The sequence below is a fragment of the Plecotus auritus genome, assembly GCF_963455305.1.
Source record: "Plecotus auritus genome assembly, chromosome: 2".
Lineage (NCBI taxonomy): Eukaryota > Metazoa > Chordata > Mammalia > Chiroptera > Vespertilionidae > Plecotus > Plecotus auritus.
This window is the reverse complement of record NC_137771.1, coordinates 107,115,929-107,130,893: the sequence shown is the minus strand read 5'-3', so window position 1 is coordinate 107,130,893 and position 14,965 is coordinate 107,115,929. Positions and strand designations below refer to the sequence as shown.

Here is a 14,965-nt window from a genome sequence, read left to right as displayed (position 1 = left end):
AGGGAAGGTGCAGAAAGATTCTGCTTACAGATCCTTTTTAAAAAGAGGATAGCAGAATGATCATTTACTTTTGAGAATTCTTACATAGCCATAATCCAATGGTTAGTCATGTCTTAGTTTTCTCCAAATTTTAAACATAAAGAAATAACATTTAATGCTTTCTGTTTCTGTAATTGACCTTTTTGTTTTTATATTTAAAGAAATATTCTATAAAGTACAACCCAGGATATGTGTTGGCCAGTCGCCTTGGAGTGAGTGGATACCTTGTTTCAAGGTTTACAGGAAGTATTTTTATTGGAAGAGGATCTAGGAGAAAGTAAGTTTATGTTAAAGAAATTTACTTAAAGTGGCAGAAAAAATTGAATGATAAAGATAAAATGGTCAATATTTTAGTATACATTTTCTCTGACTTTTCCTTAAAAATTATGCATAAATTTCTCTTATGGTGACATTTTCTCTAAATGGCACGTTATAGCTGGTTGAAAAGACAGTTGTTATTTTTAGCAGCTAGTATATTGGACCTTGAAAAAAGGTATCAAGGTGTGTGTGAATCTCAATAGTATATTTCCCTGTATTTTCTATATCATTCTCCTCTCTAATTACATAATCTTTGTTAACTGTTATGCTTTCTTAACTTGGACTTTAAAGCCTTTCCTCTACTTTTTTCAATTACTGCTACTTCAGAAATAACCACGATAACTAAAATATAGAACAATTAAAACTTAACTTTTTCTAAGAATTGAAAACAAAACTTTTTTTTCTTCCAACAAAATTTTAAAACGTGTGTGTGTGTGTTTGTGTGGTTTAAATTCAGCCCTCATGGAGACCATAAAGCAAATGTGGGTTTGAATCTCAAGTTCAACAAAAAAAATGAGGAGGTACCAGGATATACTAAGAAAGTTGGAAATGAGTGGATGTATTCATCTGCCACAGAACAACTTCTTGCAGAGTACATAGAGAGGTAAGTGCTGAATAAGATCCCAGTAGGCATCCAGAAACATAGGAATATAATAATAATAATTTTGCCTTGCTGATAACAGTTTTAGAGGGAAAATGTTTCTTTTAGGAAAATTTGACATGTGCTACATATAAACTTATTTTTGGCCATTGGCAGAGATTTATTTACCTATTTTAATGCTTTTTAAAAGTTTTAGTTACAATTGAAATATAATATTATGTTAGTTCAGGTATACAGTGTAGTGATTAGAGATTTATATACCTTACAAAGTAATCATCCCCAAAAGTCTAGTACTCATCTGACACTATGCAGAGTTGTTACTATATTATTGACTATATTACCTGTGCTGTACTTTACATCCTCAAGACTGTTTTTATAACTGCCAATTTGTACTTCTTAATACCTTCCCCTTTTTTACCCATACCCACAACACTCCCTCATCTGACAACCATCAAAATGTTCTCTGTATCTATGAGTTTGTTTCTGTTTTGTTGGCTTGTTTATTTTGTATTTTAGAGTCTACATATAAGCGAAGTCATATGGTATTTGCCTTTATCTTTGTGACGTATTTTACTTAGCATAATACCCTCTAGGTCCATCCATACTGTCAAAGATGTTAAGATTTAATTCATTTTTATGGCTGAGTAATATTTCATAGTATATATGTACCACATCTTCTTTATCCATTTGTCTATCTATGGACACTTGGGTTGCTTTGATATCTTGGCTATTGTAAATAATGCTGCAATGAATATAGAGGTGCATCTGTCTTTTTGAATTAGTGTTTTGGATTTCTTCTAATAAATAACCATTGCTGAGTCATATAGTAATTCTGTTTTTAATTTTTTTAGGAACCTCTATATTGTTTTCCATAGTGGCTGTGCCAATTTACAATTGCCCTAATAGGGCATTAAGGTTCCCTTTTCTCCACATCCTTATTAACACTTGTTATTTGTTGATTTATTGATGGTAGCCATTCTGACAGGTTTGTGGTGACGTCTCATTGTGATTTTAATGTGCATTTCCCTGATGATTAGTGATGTTGAACATCTTTTCATGTCCTCATTGGAGAAATGTCTATTCAGGTCCTCTATAAAATTTTTAATTGGATTGTTTGTGATTTTTTGGTGTTAAATTGTGTTCTTTATAAAATTTGAATATTAACCCCTTGTTGAATGTATCATTGGCAAATGTCTTCTTCCATTCAATAGGTTGTCTTTTTCGTTTTATTTTTTTTTCTCTGCAAAAACTTTTTAGCTTGATGTGGTATCATTTGTTTAATTTTTCTTTTGTTTTCCTTCCTCGAGGAGACATACTGAAAAAGACACTACTGAGAGTGATGTCAAAGAGTCTACTGCCTATGTTTTCTTTTAAGAGTCTTATGGTTTCAAGTTTTACATTTAAGTCTTTAATCTATTTTGAGTTTATTTTTGTATGTGGTGTAAAAAGTGGTGGTGTTTTTATTTTTTACATGTGTCTGCTCAATGTTGTCAACACCATTTGTTGAAGAGACTGTCTTTATCCTATTGTGTATTCTTATCTAATTTGTCATACATTAATTGACCATATATGCCTGGATTTATTCCTGAGTGCTTCACTGATCTATGTGTCTGTTTTTATGCCAATACTAGAGGCCCAATGCATGAAATTCGTGCAAGGGCCTTGGCCCCCACCGCCGCGGGGGCTGCCTCTGCCTCGGCTGCGGCCCCCGCCCACCGCTGCCACAGCCGGGGCCTCTCCCACCTCTGCCTTGGCCCTCACCTGCTGCAGCTTTGTCCAGAAGGAAGGACATCCAGAAGGACGCCTGGTCTAATTAGCATATTATGCTTTTATTATTATAGATTATTATAGATGATGCTGTCTTGATGACTATAGCCTTTTAATATAGTTTGATATCAGGTAGCATGATACCCCCAACTTTGTTTTTCTTTCTCAAGATTGCTTTGGCTATTCAGGGTCCTTTGTGGTTCCATATAAATTTTAGAATTATTTAGGTTATAGTTCTGTGAAAAATGCAATTGGTATTTTAATAGGAATTGCATTGAATCTATAGATTGCTTTGGGTTGTGTGGATATTTTAATGATGCTAACTCTTCCTATCCATGAGCACAGTACAGGCTTCCATTTATTTGTATCTTCTTTACTTTCTTTCTTCAATGTCTTACAGTTTTCAAGTTCAGGTCTTTTATTTTCTTGATTAAATTTATTCCTAGGTATTGAATTTTTTGACTCAATTGTAAATAGGATTGTTTTCTTAATTTGGCTTTCTGATAGTTCATTAATGGACTATAAAAATGCAACCAACTTCTGAATATTAATTTTGTATCCTGCTACTCTGCTGAATTCATTTATCAGTTCTAATACTTTTTTGTTGCAATCTTTAGTATTCTGTATATAGAATATCATGTCATCTGCAAATTATGACAATTTTACTTTTTATTTTCCAACTTGAGTACCTTTTTTTTTCTTTTCCTTGTCTGATTGCTATGGCTAGGACTTCCAATACTATCCTATCTAATAAAGAGGGAATATGCTAATTGACCCTCATGCCATCACAAAGATGGTGGCACCCACAGCCAATAAGGAGGGAATATGCTAATTGACTGCCCCGCTCTCAAAGATGGTGACACCCACAGCCAATAAGGAGGGAATATGCTAATCGACTGCCCCACCCTCAAAGATGGTGGCACCCAGGGCCAATAAGGAGGGAATATACTAATTGACTTCCACGCCCTCAAAGATGGTGGTGCCCACAGCCACAAGATGGCAGCGCCCACTCCCCTCAGCCCTGCTGGGGCGGCAGGCGCTCTGGGCGCCTGCCTCTGGAGTTCCCTAGTCCCCTCAGCCCCCCAGCTGCCCAGGGCCGGCCTGAGGCGCAGGCAAGCCTTGGATGGCAGGTGCCCAGCCACCCAGGGCCGCCTGAGCTCAGGTAACCAGGGCCAGCTGAGGTTTGCACTGCCAGTAGTGGCAGCAGAGGAGGTGTGATGGGGCATCGCCTTCCCCTGATCGCCGGGTTGCCTCCGCCACTGAGGGCTCCCGTTCTGTGAGAGGGGGCAGGCCAGTCTGAGGGAACCCCCTCCAGTGCATGAATTTTCATGCACTGGGCCTCTACTGTTAAATAGGAGGGGTGGAAAGTAGACAACATTTTTTTGTTCCTAATCATAAGAAAAGCTGCTTTACGTCTTCCTCGTTGAGTATGTTGTTACCTGTGGGTTTGTCATATATGGCCTTAATTATGTTGAGGTATTTTTTCTCTATTCCCACTCTGCTAAAAGTTTTTATCGTAAGTGGATAACGGATTTTGTCACATCCTTTTCTGCATCTATTGATATGATTATGTGGTTTTTATTCTTCATTTTATTTATGTAGTGTATAACATTAATTGACATGTGGATATTGAACCATCCTTGAATCCGAGATATAAATCCCACTTGATCATGGAGTATGATCTTTTGAATGTTTTGCTGAATTTGGTTTGCAAATATTTTGTTGAGACTTTTTGTATCTATATTGATCAGGGATAATGGTCTATAATTTTCTATTTTTCCAATGTCTTTGTATGATTCTGAAATCAGGGAAATGCTAGCCTTGGAAAATGAGCTTTGGAGCCTTCTTACCTCTTCAATTTTGAATAGTTTGAGGATAGGTGTTAAATATTTCTGAAAAATTTTTTAATTTACTTATTCAGGACTTTCTTTTTTAAATATATTTTATTGATATTTTACAGAGGGGAAGGGAGAGGGATAGAGAGCTAGAAACATCAATGAAAGAGAAACATCGATCAGCTGCCTCCTGCACACCTCCCACTGGTGATGTGCCCGCAACCAAGGTACATGCCCTTGACCAGAATCGAACCCGGGACCCTTCAGTCCGCAGGCCGACGCTCTATCCACTGAGCCAAACCAGTTTCGGCTATTCAGGACTTTTATTGGAAGTTTTTTGATTACTGGTTTGATTTCATTGATCCTAATCAGTGTATTTAGATTATCTGGTTGTTCTTCCTTCTGTCTTGGAAGATTGTGTGTCTGGAAATTTAACTAATTCTTCCAGGTTGTTAAATATGTTGACATATAATTGTTTATAGTATTTTCTTATAACCCTTTGTATTTCTTTGGTGTCAGTTGTTATTTCTTCTATTTCATTTCTAATTTTATTTACTTGGGTCCTCATACTTTTTCATGACTCTGATGAAAGTGTTATCAATCTTGTTTATCTTTTCAAAGAACCAGCTGTTGGGTTTCACTGGTATTTTGTGTTGTGTTTTTGGACAAGTTTGTTTATTTCTTCTCTGATCTCTATTATTTTATTCCTTCTACTCACTTTGGGTTTTGTTTATTGTTTTCTGTTTAGTTCTTTTAGGTGTAAGGTTAAATTTTTTGAGATTTTTTTGGCTTGAGACAGTTCTGTATTGCTACTTTGACTGTGGCCTATAGATTTATTTGGTTTGTTGAATTTTCATTATCATTCCTCTGATGATAGTTTTTTATGTCTTCCTCAATTTCTTTGTTAACCCAGTGATTGTTTTGTGTCACGTTATTTAGCTTCTGTGTGTTTGTGCATTTTTCAGTTTCCTTCTTGTAACTGATTTCTCATTTCATAACACTGTGATTCCAGAAGATGCTTGGAATGGTTTCAGTCTTTTTAAATTAATTGAGACTTGTTTTGTGGCCTAACATGTGATCTACCATAGAAAATGTTCTATGTGTACCTGAAAAGAATATAAATTGTGCTGCTTTTGGAGTGAAATGTTTTAAAATATCAATAAAATTCATCTGGTCTAATTTATCATATTGCCTTGTTGATTTTCTGTCTGGATGATCTATCCATTAATGTCACTGGGGTGGTTAAGTCCCTGACTATGACTGTATTGTTGTTGACCTCTCCCTTTGTCTCAATATTTGCTTTATTTATTTAGGTGCAACTATTTTGGTTACAGAAAGGTTACAGGGGGTTATATCCTCTTTTTGGATTGATCCCTTTATCGTTACGAAATGTCATCTTTATTACCTGTTGTATACATCCTTTGTTTTAAAGTCTATTCAATATATCTATTGCTACTCCAGCTAAATTTTTTTCATTTTCATTTACAAGAAATATCTTTTTCCATCCCTTTACTTTCAGTCTGTGTGTGTCTTTTAATCTGAAGTGGGTCTCTTGTAGACAGCATGTATATGGGGCTTTTTTTCTTTTTCATTCACCCTTGTCTTTTCATTAGAGCGTTTTATCCATGTACATTTAAAGTGATTGATTATTGCCCTAGCTGGTTTGGCTCAGTGGATAGAGCGTCAGCCTGCCAACTAAAGGGTCCCAGGTTCCATTCCGGTCAAGGCACATGCCAGGGTTGCAGGCTCAGTCCCTAGTGTAGGGCGTGCAGGAGGCAGCCAATCGATGATTCTCTCTCATCATTGATATTTCTCTCTCTCCCTCTCCCTTCCTCTCTGAAATCAATAAAAATTTATAAAAAAATAAAAAATACAAAAATAAAGTGATTGATTATTTATAGACTAGAGGCCCGATGCACAAAATTTGTGCACCCTCTCCAATCTGGGACCCCTTGGGGGATGTCCGGGACTGCTGGTCCTAACCACTTGCCCGCCTGCCTACCTGATTGCCCCTAACTGCTTCTGCCTGCCAGCTTGATCACCCCCTAACTGCTTCCCTGCCAGCCTGATTGATGACTAACTGCTCCCCTGCTAGCCTTATCGCCACCAACTGCCCTCCCCTGCTGGCCCGATCACCCCCAGTGCCCTCCCCTGCCAGCCCCATCGCCACCCAACTGCCCTCCCCTGCCAGCCTGATCTCACCCACAACTTCCCTCCCCTGCTGGCCTGATGGCCCCCAACTGTCCTCTCCTGCAGGCCTGTTTTCACCCAACTGCCCTCCCCTGAAGGCCTGGTAGCCCCCAAATGCCCTGCCCTGCCAGCTTGGTCGCCCCCAACTGCCCTCCCCTGCAGACCTGGTTGCCCCCAACTGCCCTCCCCTGCTGGCCTGTTCACCCTCAACTGCCCTCCCCTGCTGGCCATCTTGTGGCGGCCATCTTGAGATGGCCATCTTGTGGTGGCCATATTGTAATGACGTGGTAGCAGCCATCTTGTGACGATGTGGGGTGGCCAGTTTGTGGCGGCCATCTTGGGACAACGTGGGGGCGTCCACCTTGTGATGACGCAGGGGCACGAGAGCCACCTAGTCTTTTATTATTATAGATATGTAGGTATTGGCATTTTATATTTTATCATTTTTTATGTTCTTCTTCATTTAAGAACTCCCTTTAACATTTTTGTAATACTGGGGGTGAATTCTTTTAGCTTTTCTTGTCTGGGTAGCTCTTTATGTGTCCTTCAATTCTAAATGATAGTCTTTCTGGGTAGACTAATCTTCCTTATATGTTCTTGCTTTTTATTACTTTCATCTCTTATGGCCTACAAAGTTTCCGTTGAGAAATGTTGGCAGTCTTATGGGAGCTGCATTATAATAACTAGCTTCCTTTAAGATTCTCTCTTTGCCCTGGCCAGGTAGCTCAGTTGCTTGGAGCATCATTCCACATACCAAAAGATTGCTGGTTCAATTCCCAGTCCAGGCATATACCTAGGTTGCGAGTTTGATACCCAGTCAGGGATCCTATGGGAGGTAACCGATTGATGTTTCTCTCTCACCTTAGTGTTTCTTTCTCTCTCTCTCTCTCTCTCTCTCTCTCTCTCTTTCTCTCTCTCTCTCTCCTCCCCTTCTTCTCTAAAATCAATAACAACATATGCTCAGGTGAGAATTAAAAAGAAAAAAGGAGTCTCTCTTTGTCTTTAACCTTTGGCATTTTAATTATACTGTGTCTTGGTGTGGACTTCTGAGTTCATTTTGTTTTGTTTGGGACTATCTGTGCTTCCTGGGCTTATATTTCTATTTCCTTCACCAGGTTAGGGAACTTTTCCATCATTATTTATTCAAATAGATTTTCATTTCCTTGTTTTTATCTTCTCTTGGTTCTCATATGGTGTGAACATTGCTATGCTTTATATTGTCCCAGTGGTCTCTTAAATTATCTCTGTGGGTTTTTCAATTGTTTGTTTGTTTATTTTTGTTAATCCTTGCCCAGTGATACTTTATCCCCTTTGATTTTTAGAGAGTGTGAAAGCAGGGGGAGGGGGGAGGAGGGGAGAAAAACATCTATGTGAGAAATACATATCGATTGCTTACCTTGCCCATGTGCCCCAACCAGGGCCAGGGATTGAATGTGCAATGCAGGCACATGCCCTTGACCAGAATCGAACCCATGACTCTTTGGTGCACAAGCCAACACTTTAACCACTGAACAACACCGGCCAGTGCTGTTTATTATTTTTAATAATTTTATTTCTATTTGCTCTTCGGATTATGTATTTTCTACTACCTTGTTTTCTGAGTTGCTGATTGAATCTTCTGCTTTATCTAATCTGCAGTTGACTCTAACTAATGTATGCGCATTTCAGTTATCGTAATCTTTATTTCTGACTGGTTCTTTCTGATGTTTCTTATCTTTTTGTTAAAGTTCTCACTAAGTTCATCTAACCTTTTCATAAGTTCTGTGAGCACCCTTATAATCAGTGTTTTGAACTTTGCATCTAGTATGTTCTTTGTCTCAATTTCAGTGAGTTCTTTTTCTGGAGTTTTGACTGGTTCTTTCATTTGGGCCATGTTTCTTTGTCTTCACAGTTTATCTGCTTCCCTGTGCTTGTCTACGTATTAGGTAGATCTTGTATGTCTCCTAATTTTGGTAGAGTGTCCTTATATAGTAGGTGTCCTGTAGAGCCCAGTGGTATAGTCTCCTTCATCACCTTAGTTGGGTGCTCCATTAGTGTTTCTTGTATCGGCTGTTTGTGCCTTTCTGTTGTAGTTGAGATGTGATTGCTGTTGCAGTGTCAGTGGGTGTGGGGTTGGCCCTCAGGCTGTCTGGCTGTGAGGAATGGCTGTAGGGGCTAACTACAGGTACCGGGATTTGCTGTAACAGTGCTCTGATGCCTGCCTAGTTCTCTCTGTGGGTTTTTCAGAATGTGTCATTTGTACAGTTGAATAGGTGGTGCTGGTGTGATCTGAAGCCTACCAACAGGTGTGTTAATTCTGGGGCCTCTTGGGAAGTGCTTTAGTGCTGTCTTAAGGCCAGCCAATTTTGTGTAACTGGAGCCTAAAAAGGTTATAGCCTGTTGCAAGTTGGGTGGGCGTGGTCTCAGGGAGTCATCAGGGCAGGGGCCAACTGCATTACCCAAGTTACCGGTCATTCAGATTTGGTGCCTCCCTGTGCCTGCCACCTGGGTAGGGATACGGCTCAACAAAGGAACAGTGGCTACTGTGAGCACTTCAGCCTGCACCTTTGGGCTGGGTGGCAGAAGGCTCAGCAAAGGTACATTGGTGTATGCCAGCATTGTGTCTGGAGAAAGCTGCCCCTTCAGCTCTCACCCTGGAACTAGACAATTCAGTTCCTCCTAGTATGTCCCTGGCACCTTTTGAGATGCTGCCTCAGCACTGGAGCTCAGACAAAGTGAGTCCATCAGCCAGTAAGTCTGTGTGCAGGCCCTTTAAGAGGAACGCCTAGGACTCCAACAGTCCTCCGTTCCACTCATACACTATCTCCACTGGTTTTTACAGCCAGAAGTTTTGGGGACTTGTCTTCCTGACACTGGTCTTTAGTCTAGGGGAGCCCAGGGTGTGACTGGGATACCTTGCTACTCAGGGGGAACCACCACATCCAAGATACCCCTCCCAATGTTTAGATGCCACACATGGGACCAGCCCATTCTACGTCTTGGCCCTTCCTACCATTCTTGATGTGGTTTCTTCTGTATATCTGTTTAGCTAGTCTTCAGGCAGTTTTCAGTGTTAGTTGTTCTACAGATTAGTTGCAATTTGGAAATTGTCATGGGGGAGATGAACATAGTGTTTACCTACTTCACTATCTTGATGTAGTGCACATAGAAAGTTAATTTTGTGTCGTAGAGCTCCTTAGCTACAATAGAGTGGGAAAATACTGTTTTTATTCTCTCTGGAACTCTTGGATCAATCGCCTTAATTTCCTTTATCTCTTCTCATCCATTTTCTATAGTGTATTCTTTTTTCTTAAATCCTTTATTGTTTAAAGTATTTACATATGTCACTCCTTTTTCCCCCATTGATTGCTCCCCAGGCACTCCCACCCCACAGGATATGCCCTCACCCTCCTAGTGGTCTGTGTCCATTGGTTATGCTTATATGCATGATTGATCTCTTAACCTCCCCCCCATCCCTTCCTTCCCTCTGAAGTTTGACGGTCTGTTCAATGCTTCTCTGTCTCTGCATCTACTTTTGTTCATCAGTTTATGTCGTTCATTATATTCTACAAATGAGTGAGATCATGTGGTACTTACCTTTCTCAATTAAGTCCATCTGATCTAATGAGTCATTTAGGATTGCTGTTTCTTTGCCGATTTTTTGCCTATAGGATTTATCCAGTGATGTCAGTGGTGTATTAAAGTCCCCTACTATGATTGTATTGCTGTTGATCTCTCCCTTGATATCTTCCAGAAAGTTTTTTATGTATTTTGATGCTCCTGCATTGGGTGCATATATGTTTACCTGAGTTATATACTCCTGTTGTATCGATCCCTTTAATATTATGAAGTGCCCTCCTTTATCTCTTGTTATGGCCTTCACTTTGAGGTCTATTTTATTGGATATAAGTATTGCAACCCCAGCCTTTTTTTTCTTATTTTTCATTTCTATTTGCCTGAAAAATATTTTTCCATCCCTTCACTTTCAGTCTGTGTGAGTCCCTTGCTCTGAGGTGGGTCTCTTGAACACGGCATATATATGGGTCATGTTTGTTATCCATTCAGCCACCCAGTGTCTTTTGATTGGAGCATTTAATCAATTTACATTTAAGATTATTATTGATAGGTACTTGCTTGTAGCCATTTTTATTCTTTATGCCTGTGTTCCTTCTACCCTTTCTATTCTTTTTACAACAGTCCCTTTAGCATTTTTTGCATTGCTGGCTTGGTAGTGTTAAAATCCATTAGCCTTTTTTGTCTGCGAAGCTCCTGATTTCACCTTCAATTTTGAATGATAGTCTTGCTGGATAGAGTATTCTTGGATTCAGTCCCTTGTTTTGCATCACTTTGTATAGTTCATTCCATTCCCTTCTGGCCTAATGTGTTTCTGTTGAGAAATCATTTAATAATCTAATAGGAGATCCCTTGTATGTAACTCTCTGTCTCTCTCTTGCAGCCTTTAAGATTCTCTTTATCCTTAACATTTGCCATTGTAATTAAGATGTGTCTCAGTGTGGGTCTTTTTGTGTTCATCTTGTTTGGCACTCTCTGTGCTTGTGTGACTTTTTCTTCCCCAAATCAGGGAAGTTTTCTGTCATTATTTCTTTAAATAGGTTTTCTAATCTTTGCTCCTCTTCTTGTCATTTTGGCACCCTTATTATATGGATGCTACTTTGTTTCATGTTGTCACAAAGCTCGCTTAAGCTCTCCTCCTGGTTTCTAGTTTTTTTTCTCCAATTGCTGTTCAGATTGGGTGTGTTTTTCTTCCCTGTCTTCTATCTCACTAATTTGATCCTCTGCTTCTAGTCTACTGTAGAAACCTTCCATTGTGTTTTTTTATTGTAACTAGATCATTCTTGATTCTTACATAAGTTGATTTTCTCATTCAGCTGGTGTAGGAAGTGCAAGACCCTTAATCTGAATTCTTTGTCTGACATATTGCATGCCTCAATTTCATTTAGTTCCTTTTCTGGCTATTCTGCCCTTTTTTTTCCTTTGGGAGTTGTTTCTTTGTTTCCCCCCACCCCCCATTTTTACTGTCTCTTTCCTGCCTTGGGCTCCTGATTGGGGTCTGAGGTGTTGGAGTCCCTAGCGATTCAATGATCTGGCAATCCCTAGTATGGAGGCTGGTTCTGCCTTGAGTTTTACACCTTTATTGTCTCTGTTCTAAGCTGTACCCCCTTCTCCTCCAGTTCTGGTCTTTTAGTGGTCCACTTCATATTCTCGGGGTCGGTGGGGGCACATGCACAGTTTCTCCTGTGTGTGACTCCCTGTGGGAGCCTAGAGCCTTCGGCATGCAATTCACTGTGCGGACCCAGCACCCAAGGCCACACACATGGAGCATGGTCCAGTGACCTGTGGCTGGGCACACCAGGTAGCACCAGCACCTCTGACTTGGGCTGGGGGTAGTGCGTACGCTAGGTGACAGCTCTGTCCATGCTTGGGGGGAGGAGCCTGTGGTGTGCTTCACATTGAGGCACACACTCCAAGTTTCACCAAGGGGTCCAGGCATCAAGTTGCATGCGGCCTGCAGCTGAAGCTACAGGCACACAATCCAAGACTCACCAAGGGGTTCAGTTGCCAAGTCGCATGGGGTCTGTGGCTGATGGCAGGAGGGTCGCACACTCCAAGGCTCACCAAAGGGTTCAGGCGCCAAGTGGCATGGGGCCCACGGCTGAAGAGCAGGCTTGGTGGGAGGGGAGCGCACACCAGGACTCACAGGAGCCTGCAGCCAGGGAGGCTGGAGTCCTGGAGTCTGTGGGTTTGTAGATGAGGTAACAGATCTTTGGCTGGAGTAGCTACAGGGTCTGGATGGTATCTGAGGCCAGTCTGGGTGTTGGTGAGGCTGGGCTCCTAGTCACAGCAGCTCTCCTTTTCAAGATGGTGTGGTTTCTGTGTCAGAGCCAGCCACTCCGGGAGGTCTTGCAGCAGTAGCAGGGGCTTACCAACTAGGAGAGCCCAGTCTGCCAGCCCTCGAGACTCCTGCAGGACCTAACTGTCCCTCACTCTCACATACACATACTGCACATGTCCACTCACTCCCCTTTCGCTCCTTCACTCACTCACACTCTTTCACTGCCATCGCCACCAACTTATCCTCTCCCCTCTATACTATATTCTTATACTTTTGTTTTACTCTGTGGGAGACTTCTTCAACTGCATCTTATATCACTTTAAAATTCCTATTTAACTTATTTTTCATTTAAAAGTATGTCCTTATTCTCTAGCATCCCTTTTTAAATATTTTGTTCTTGTAATTAGTGAAATACCTTCTTTCATTTTTCTGAAGATAGTATTTCTAGAGTTTCTTTTTTAATTTATATTTTCTGTGTGTTTTTTTTCCAAATTTCCTTTTTGTTGTTGTTGTTCACCTCTCCTTTCATGTTAAAGCTATTTTTTTATTTGGTGGTGGTTCATAGGTGTCCAATCATATTTAAGAGTGAGGCTCTAAAAAGCTGATTAGAAATTTAGTTGTTTTGGTGGGACTTGTCAGGTGAGATGTGGCTATTTCTGCAGAGGACCTGCAAATATCACTAGCTATATATATATCTTTCCCTTGAGGCTGGCTAGTTTCCCTGAGAGGTGTGACCTCCAGCCTTTTTCTTAGAGGACACATGTGGAGAGGAAAACAGACTCCCAGTGTTCTAGAAATTAACTAAGGAAAAGAGTTGCACTACATAAACACACACCCCACCTTCAATCTGCACTATAAAGGAAACAATGGAGTTTTGAGAAATATCAGATGAATCTTTAAATATATTTAATTTGTTCTACTGTGGCGTGCTCCAGCTTTGTAATAAACATTAGAAAATCGGCCTATAGTTATTATTTTTGTCCATTATGATCTAAGGGGAACAGAGTCACTAATTGAAGTAAATATGTAAGTGAAGTTTATTATAGTTTAGAAATTGAATCATTTCCCCCTCTGCTAGTTCGAGGTTTTTGCGGGCCTATAAATATTTCCAAATATTTTCATCTCTATCCCTTATTAATACTCTGTGTATAAAATCAGTCCTCAATATATTTTATATATTCCCTTAGGGTCCAAAATTATTTGATCAGAAGTTCATGTGAAGTTTGCCATATGTATATTTTTAAAGTGGTATTTTGTTTGTTTGTTTGTTTGTTTGTTTATTTGTTTGTTTGGCTAGAGCTCCGGAACTCTTTAGTTATATAGCCAGAAATAGCCAAGAGGATGTATTCTATGAAGATGACATTTGGCCTGGAGCAAATGAGAATGGGTAAGCAAAATGTGTGGCATTTATGGCCTCATAGTTCACCTTAGTGGTTCCAGTAAAGGTACAGTAGTAGTTTATCAGGAATTTACTTTTGGGGAGAGGGTTTTATATTGTTTTCCTTTTTGCTTTAAGATCTTAATATAATTTTTTATTTAATTTATATTAAAGTACTTGTAAACTAATTTTCTGATTTTTAGAAAATTACTGAGAATTAACATGGTTTATATTAGATTTATAATTATTCCAAATCAAATGTAGTGATTAATTTTTAATTACATATTTGATGTCTTTTATATTTTATAACCCTCAGAATGTTTTATATCGGGCTTTCTATGTTAGCCCTCACAAAGTTTTAATCAATGTAAAACAATTACTGTTTTTAATGTAGTGCTGAGAAAGTTCAAGAAATTATTACTTGGCTAAAGGGACATCCTGTCAGTACATTGTCTCGTTCTTCATGTGATTTACAAATTCTGGATGCAGCTGTTGTTGAAAAAATTGAGGAAGAAGTCGAAAAGTACAAGGTACTAATTTTCAATAACCAAGACATTGATGAGATTTGAAGTTAAATGAACTATATATTATTCTACCAATAATTTACTTATGTTTCAACCAATTAAAACATGTTCATTCGTTTCTAATTTATGTAAAACTAGAGGCCTGGTGCACAAAATTTGTGCCCGGGGTTGGGAAGGGGTTGTCCCTCAGCCCGGCCTGCACCCTCTCCAATCTGGGACATCCCTCTCACAATCCGGGACCACTGGCTCCTCACTGCTCGCCTGCCTACCTGCCTGATTACCCCTAACCGCTTCTGCCTGACAGCCTGATCGCCCCCTAACCACTGCCCTGACAGCCTGATTGATGCCTAATTGCTCTCCTGCCTGCCTGATTGCCTCCAACTTCCCTCCCCTACTGGCCTGATTGATGCCTAACTGCTCCCCTGCCGGCCTGATGGTCCCCAACTGCCCTCCCCTGCCGGACCGATTGCCCACAACTGC

The 14,965-nt window shown here is 40.1% G+C and overlaps 1 protein-coding gene across 5 annotated transcripts in view; it reads left to right on the top strand.

Annotated features, from left to right (window-relative positions):
* Window positions 1-14,965, top strand: part of XRN1 (5'-3' exoribonuclease 1) — a 218,960-nt gene that overhangs the window by 142,811 nt on the left and 61,184 nt on the right. For 4 of the 5 annotated variants that reach the window (XM_080657184.1, XM_080657185.1, XM_080657183.1 and 1 more), the window contains 4 exons: window positions 201-316; window positions 815-961; window positions 13,881-13,970; window positions 14,356-14,491. In XM_080657184.1, the coding sequence (XP_080513310.1) occupies window positions 201-316; window positions 815-961; window positions 13,881-13,970; window positions 14,356-14,491 (489 nt within the window). The remainder of the gene's footprint in view (window positions 1-200; window positions 317-814; window positions 962-13,880; window positions 13,971-14,355; window positions 14,492-14,965) is intronic. The other variant, XR_013959985.1, reaches the window with a different exon arrangement.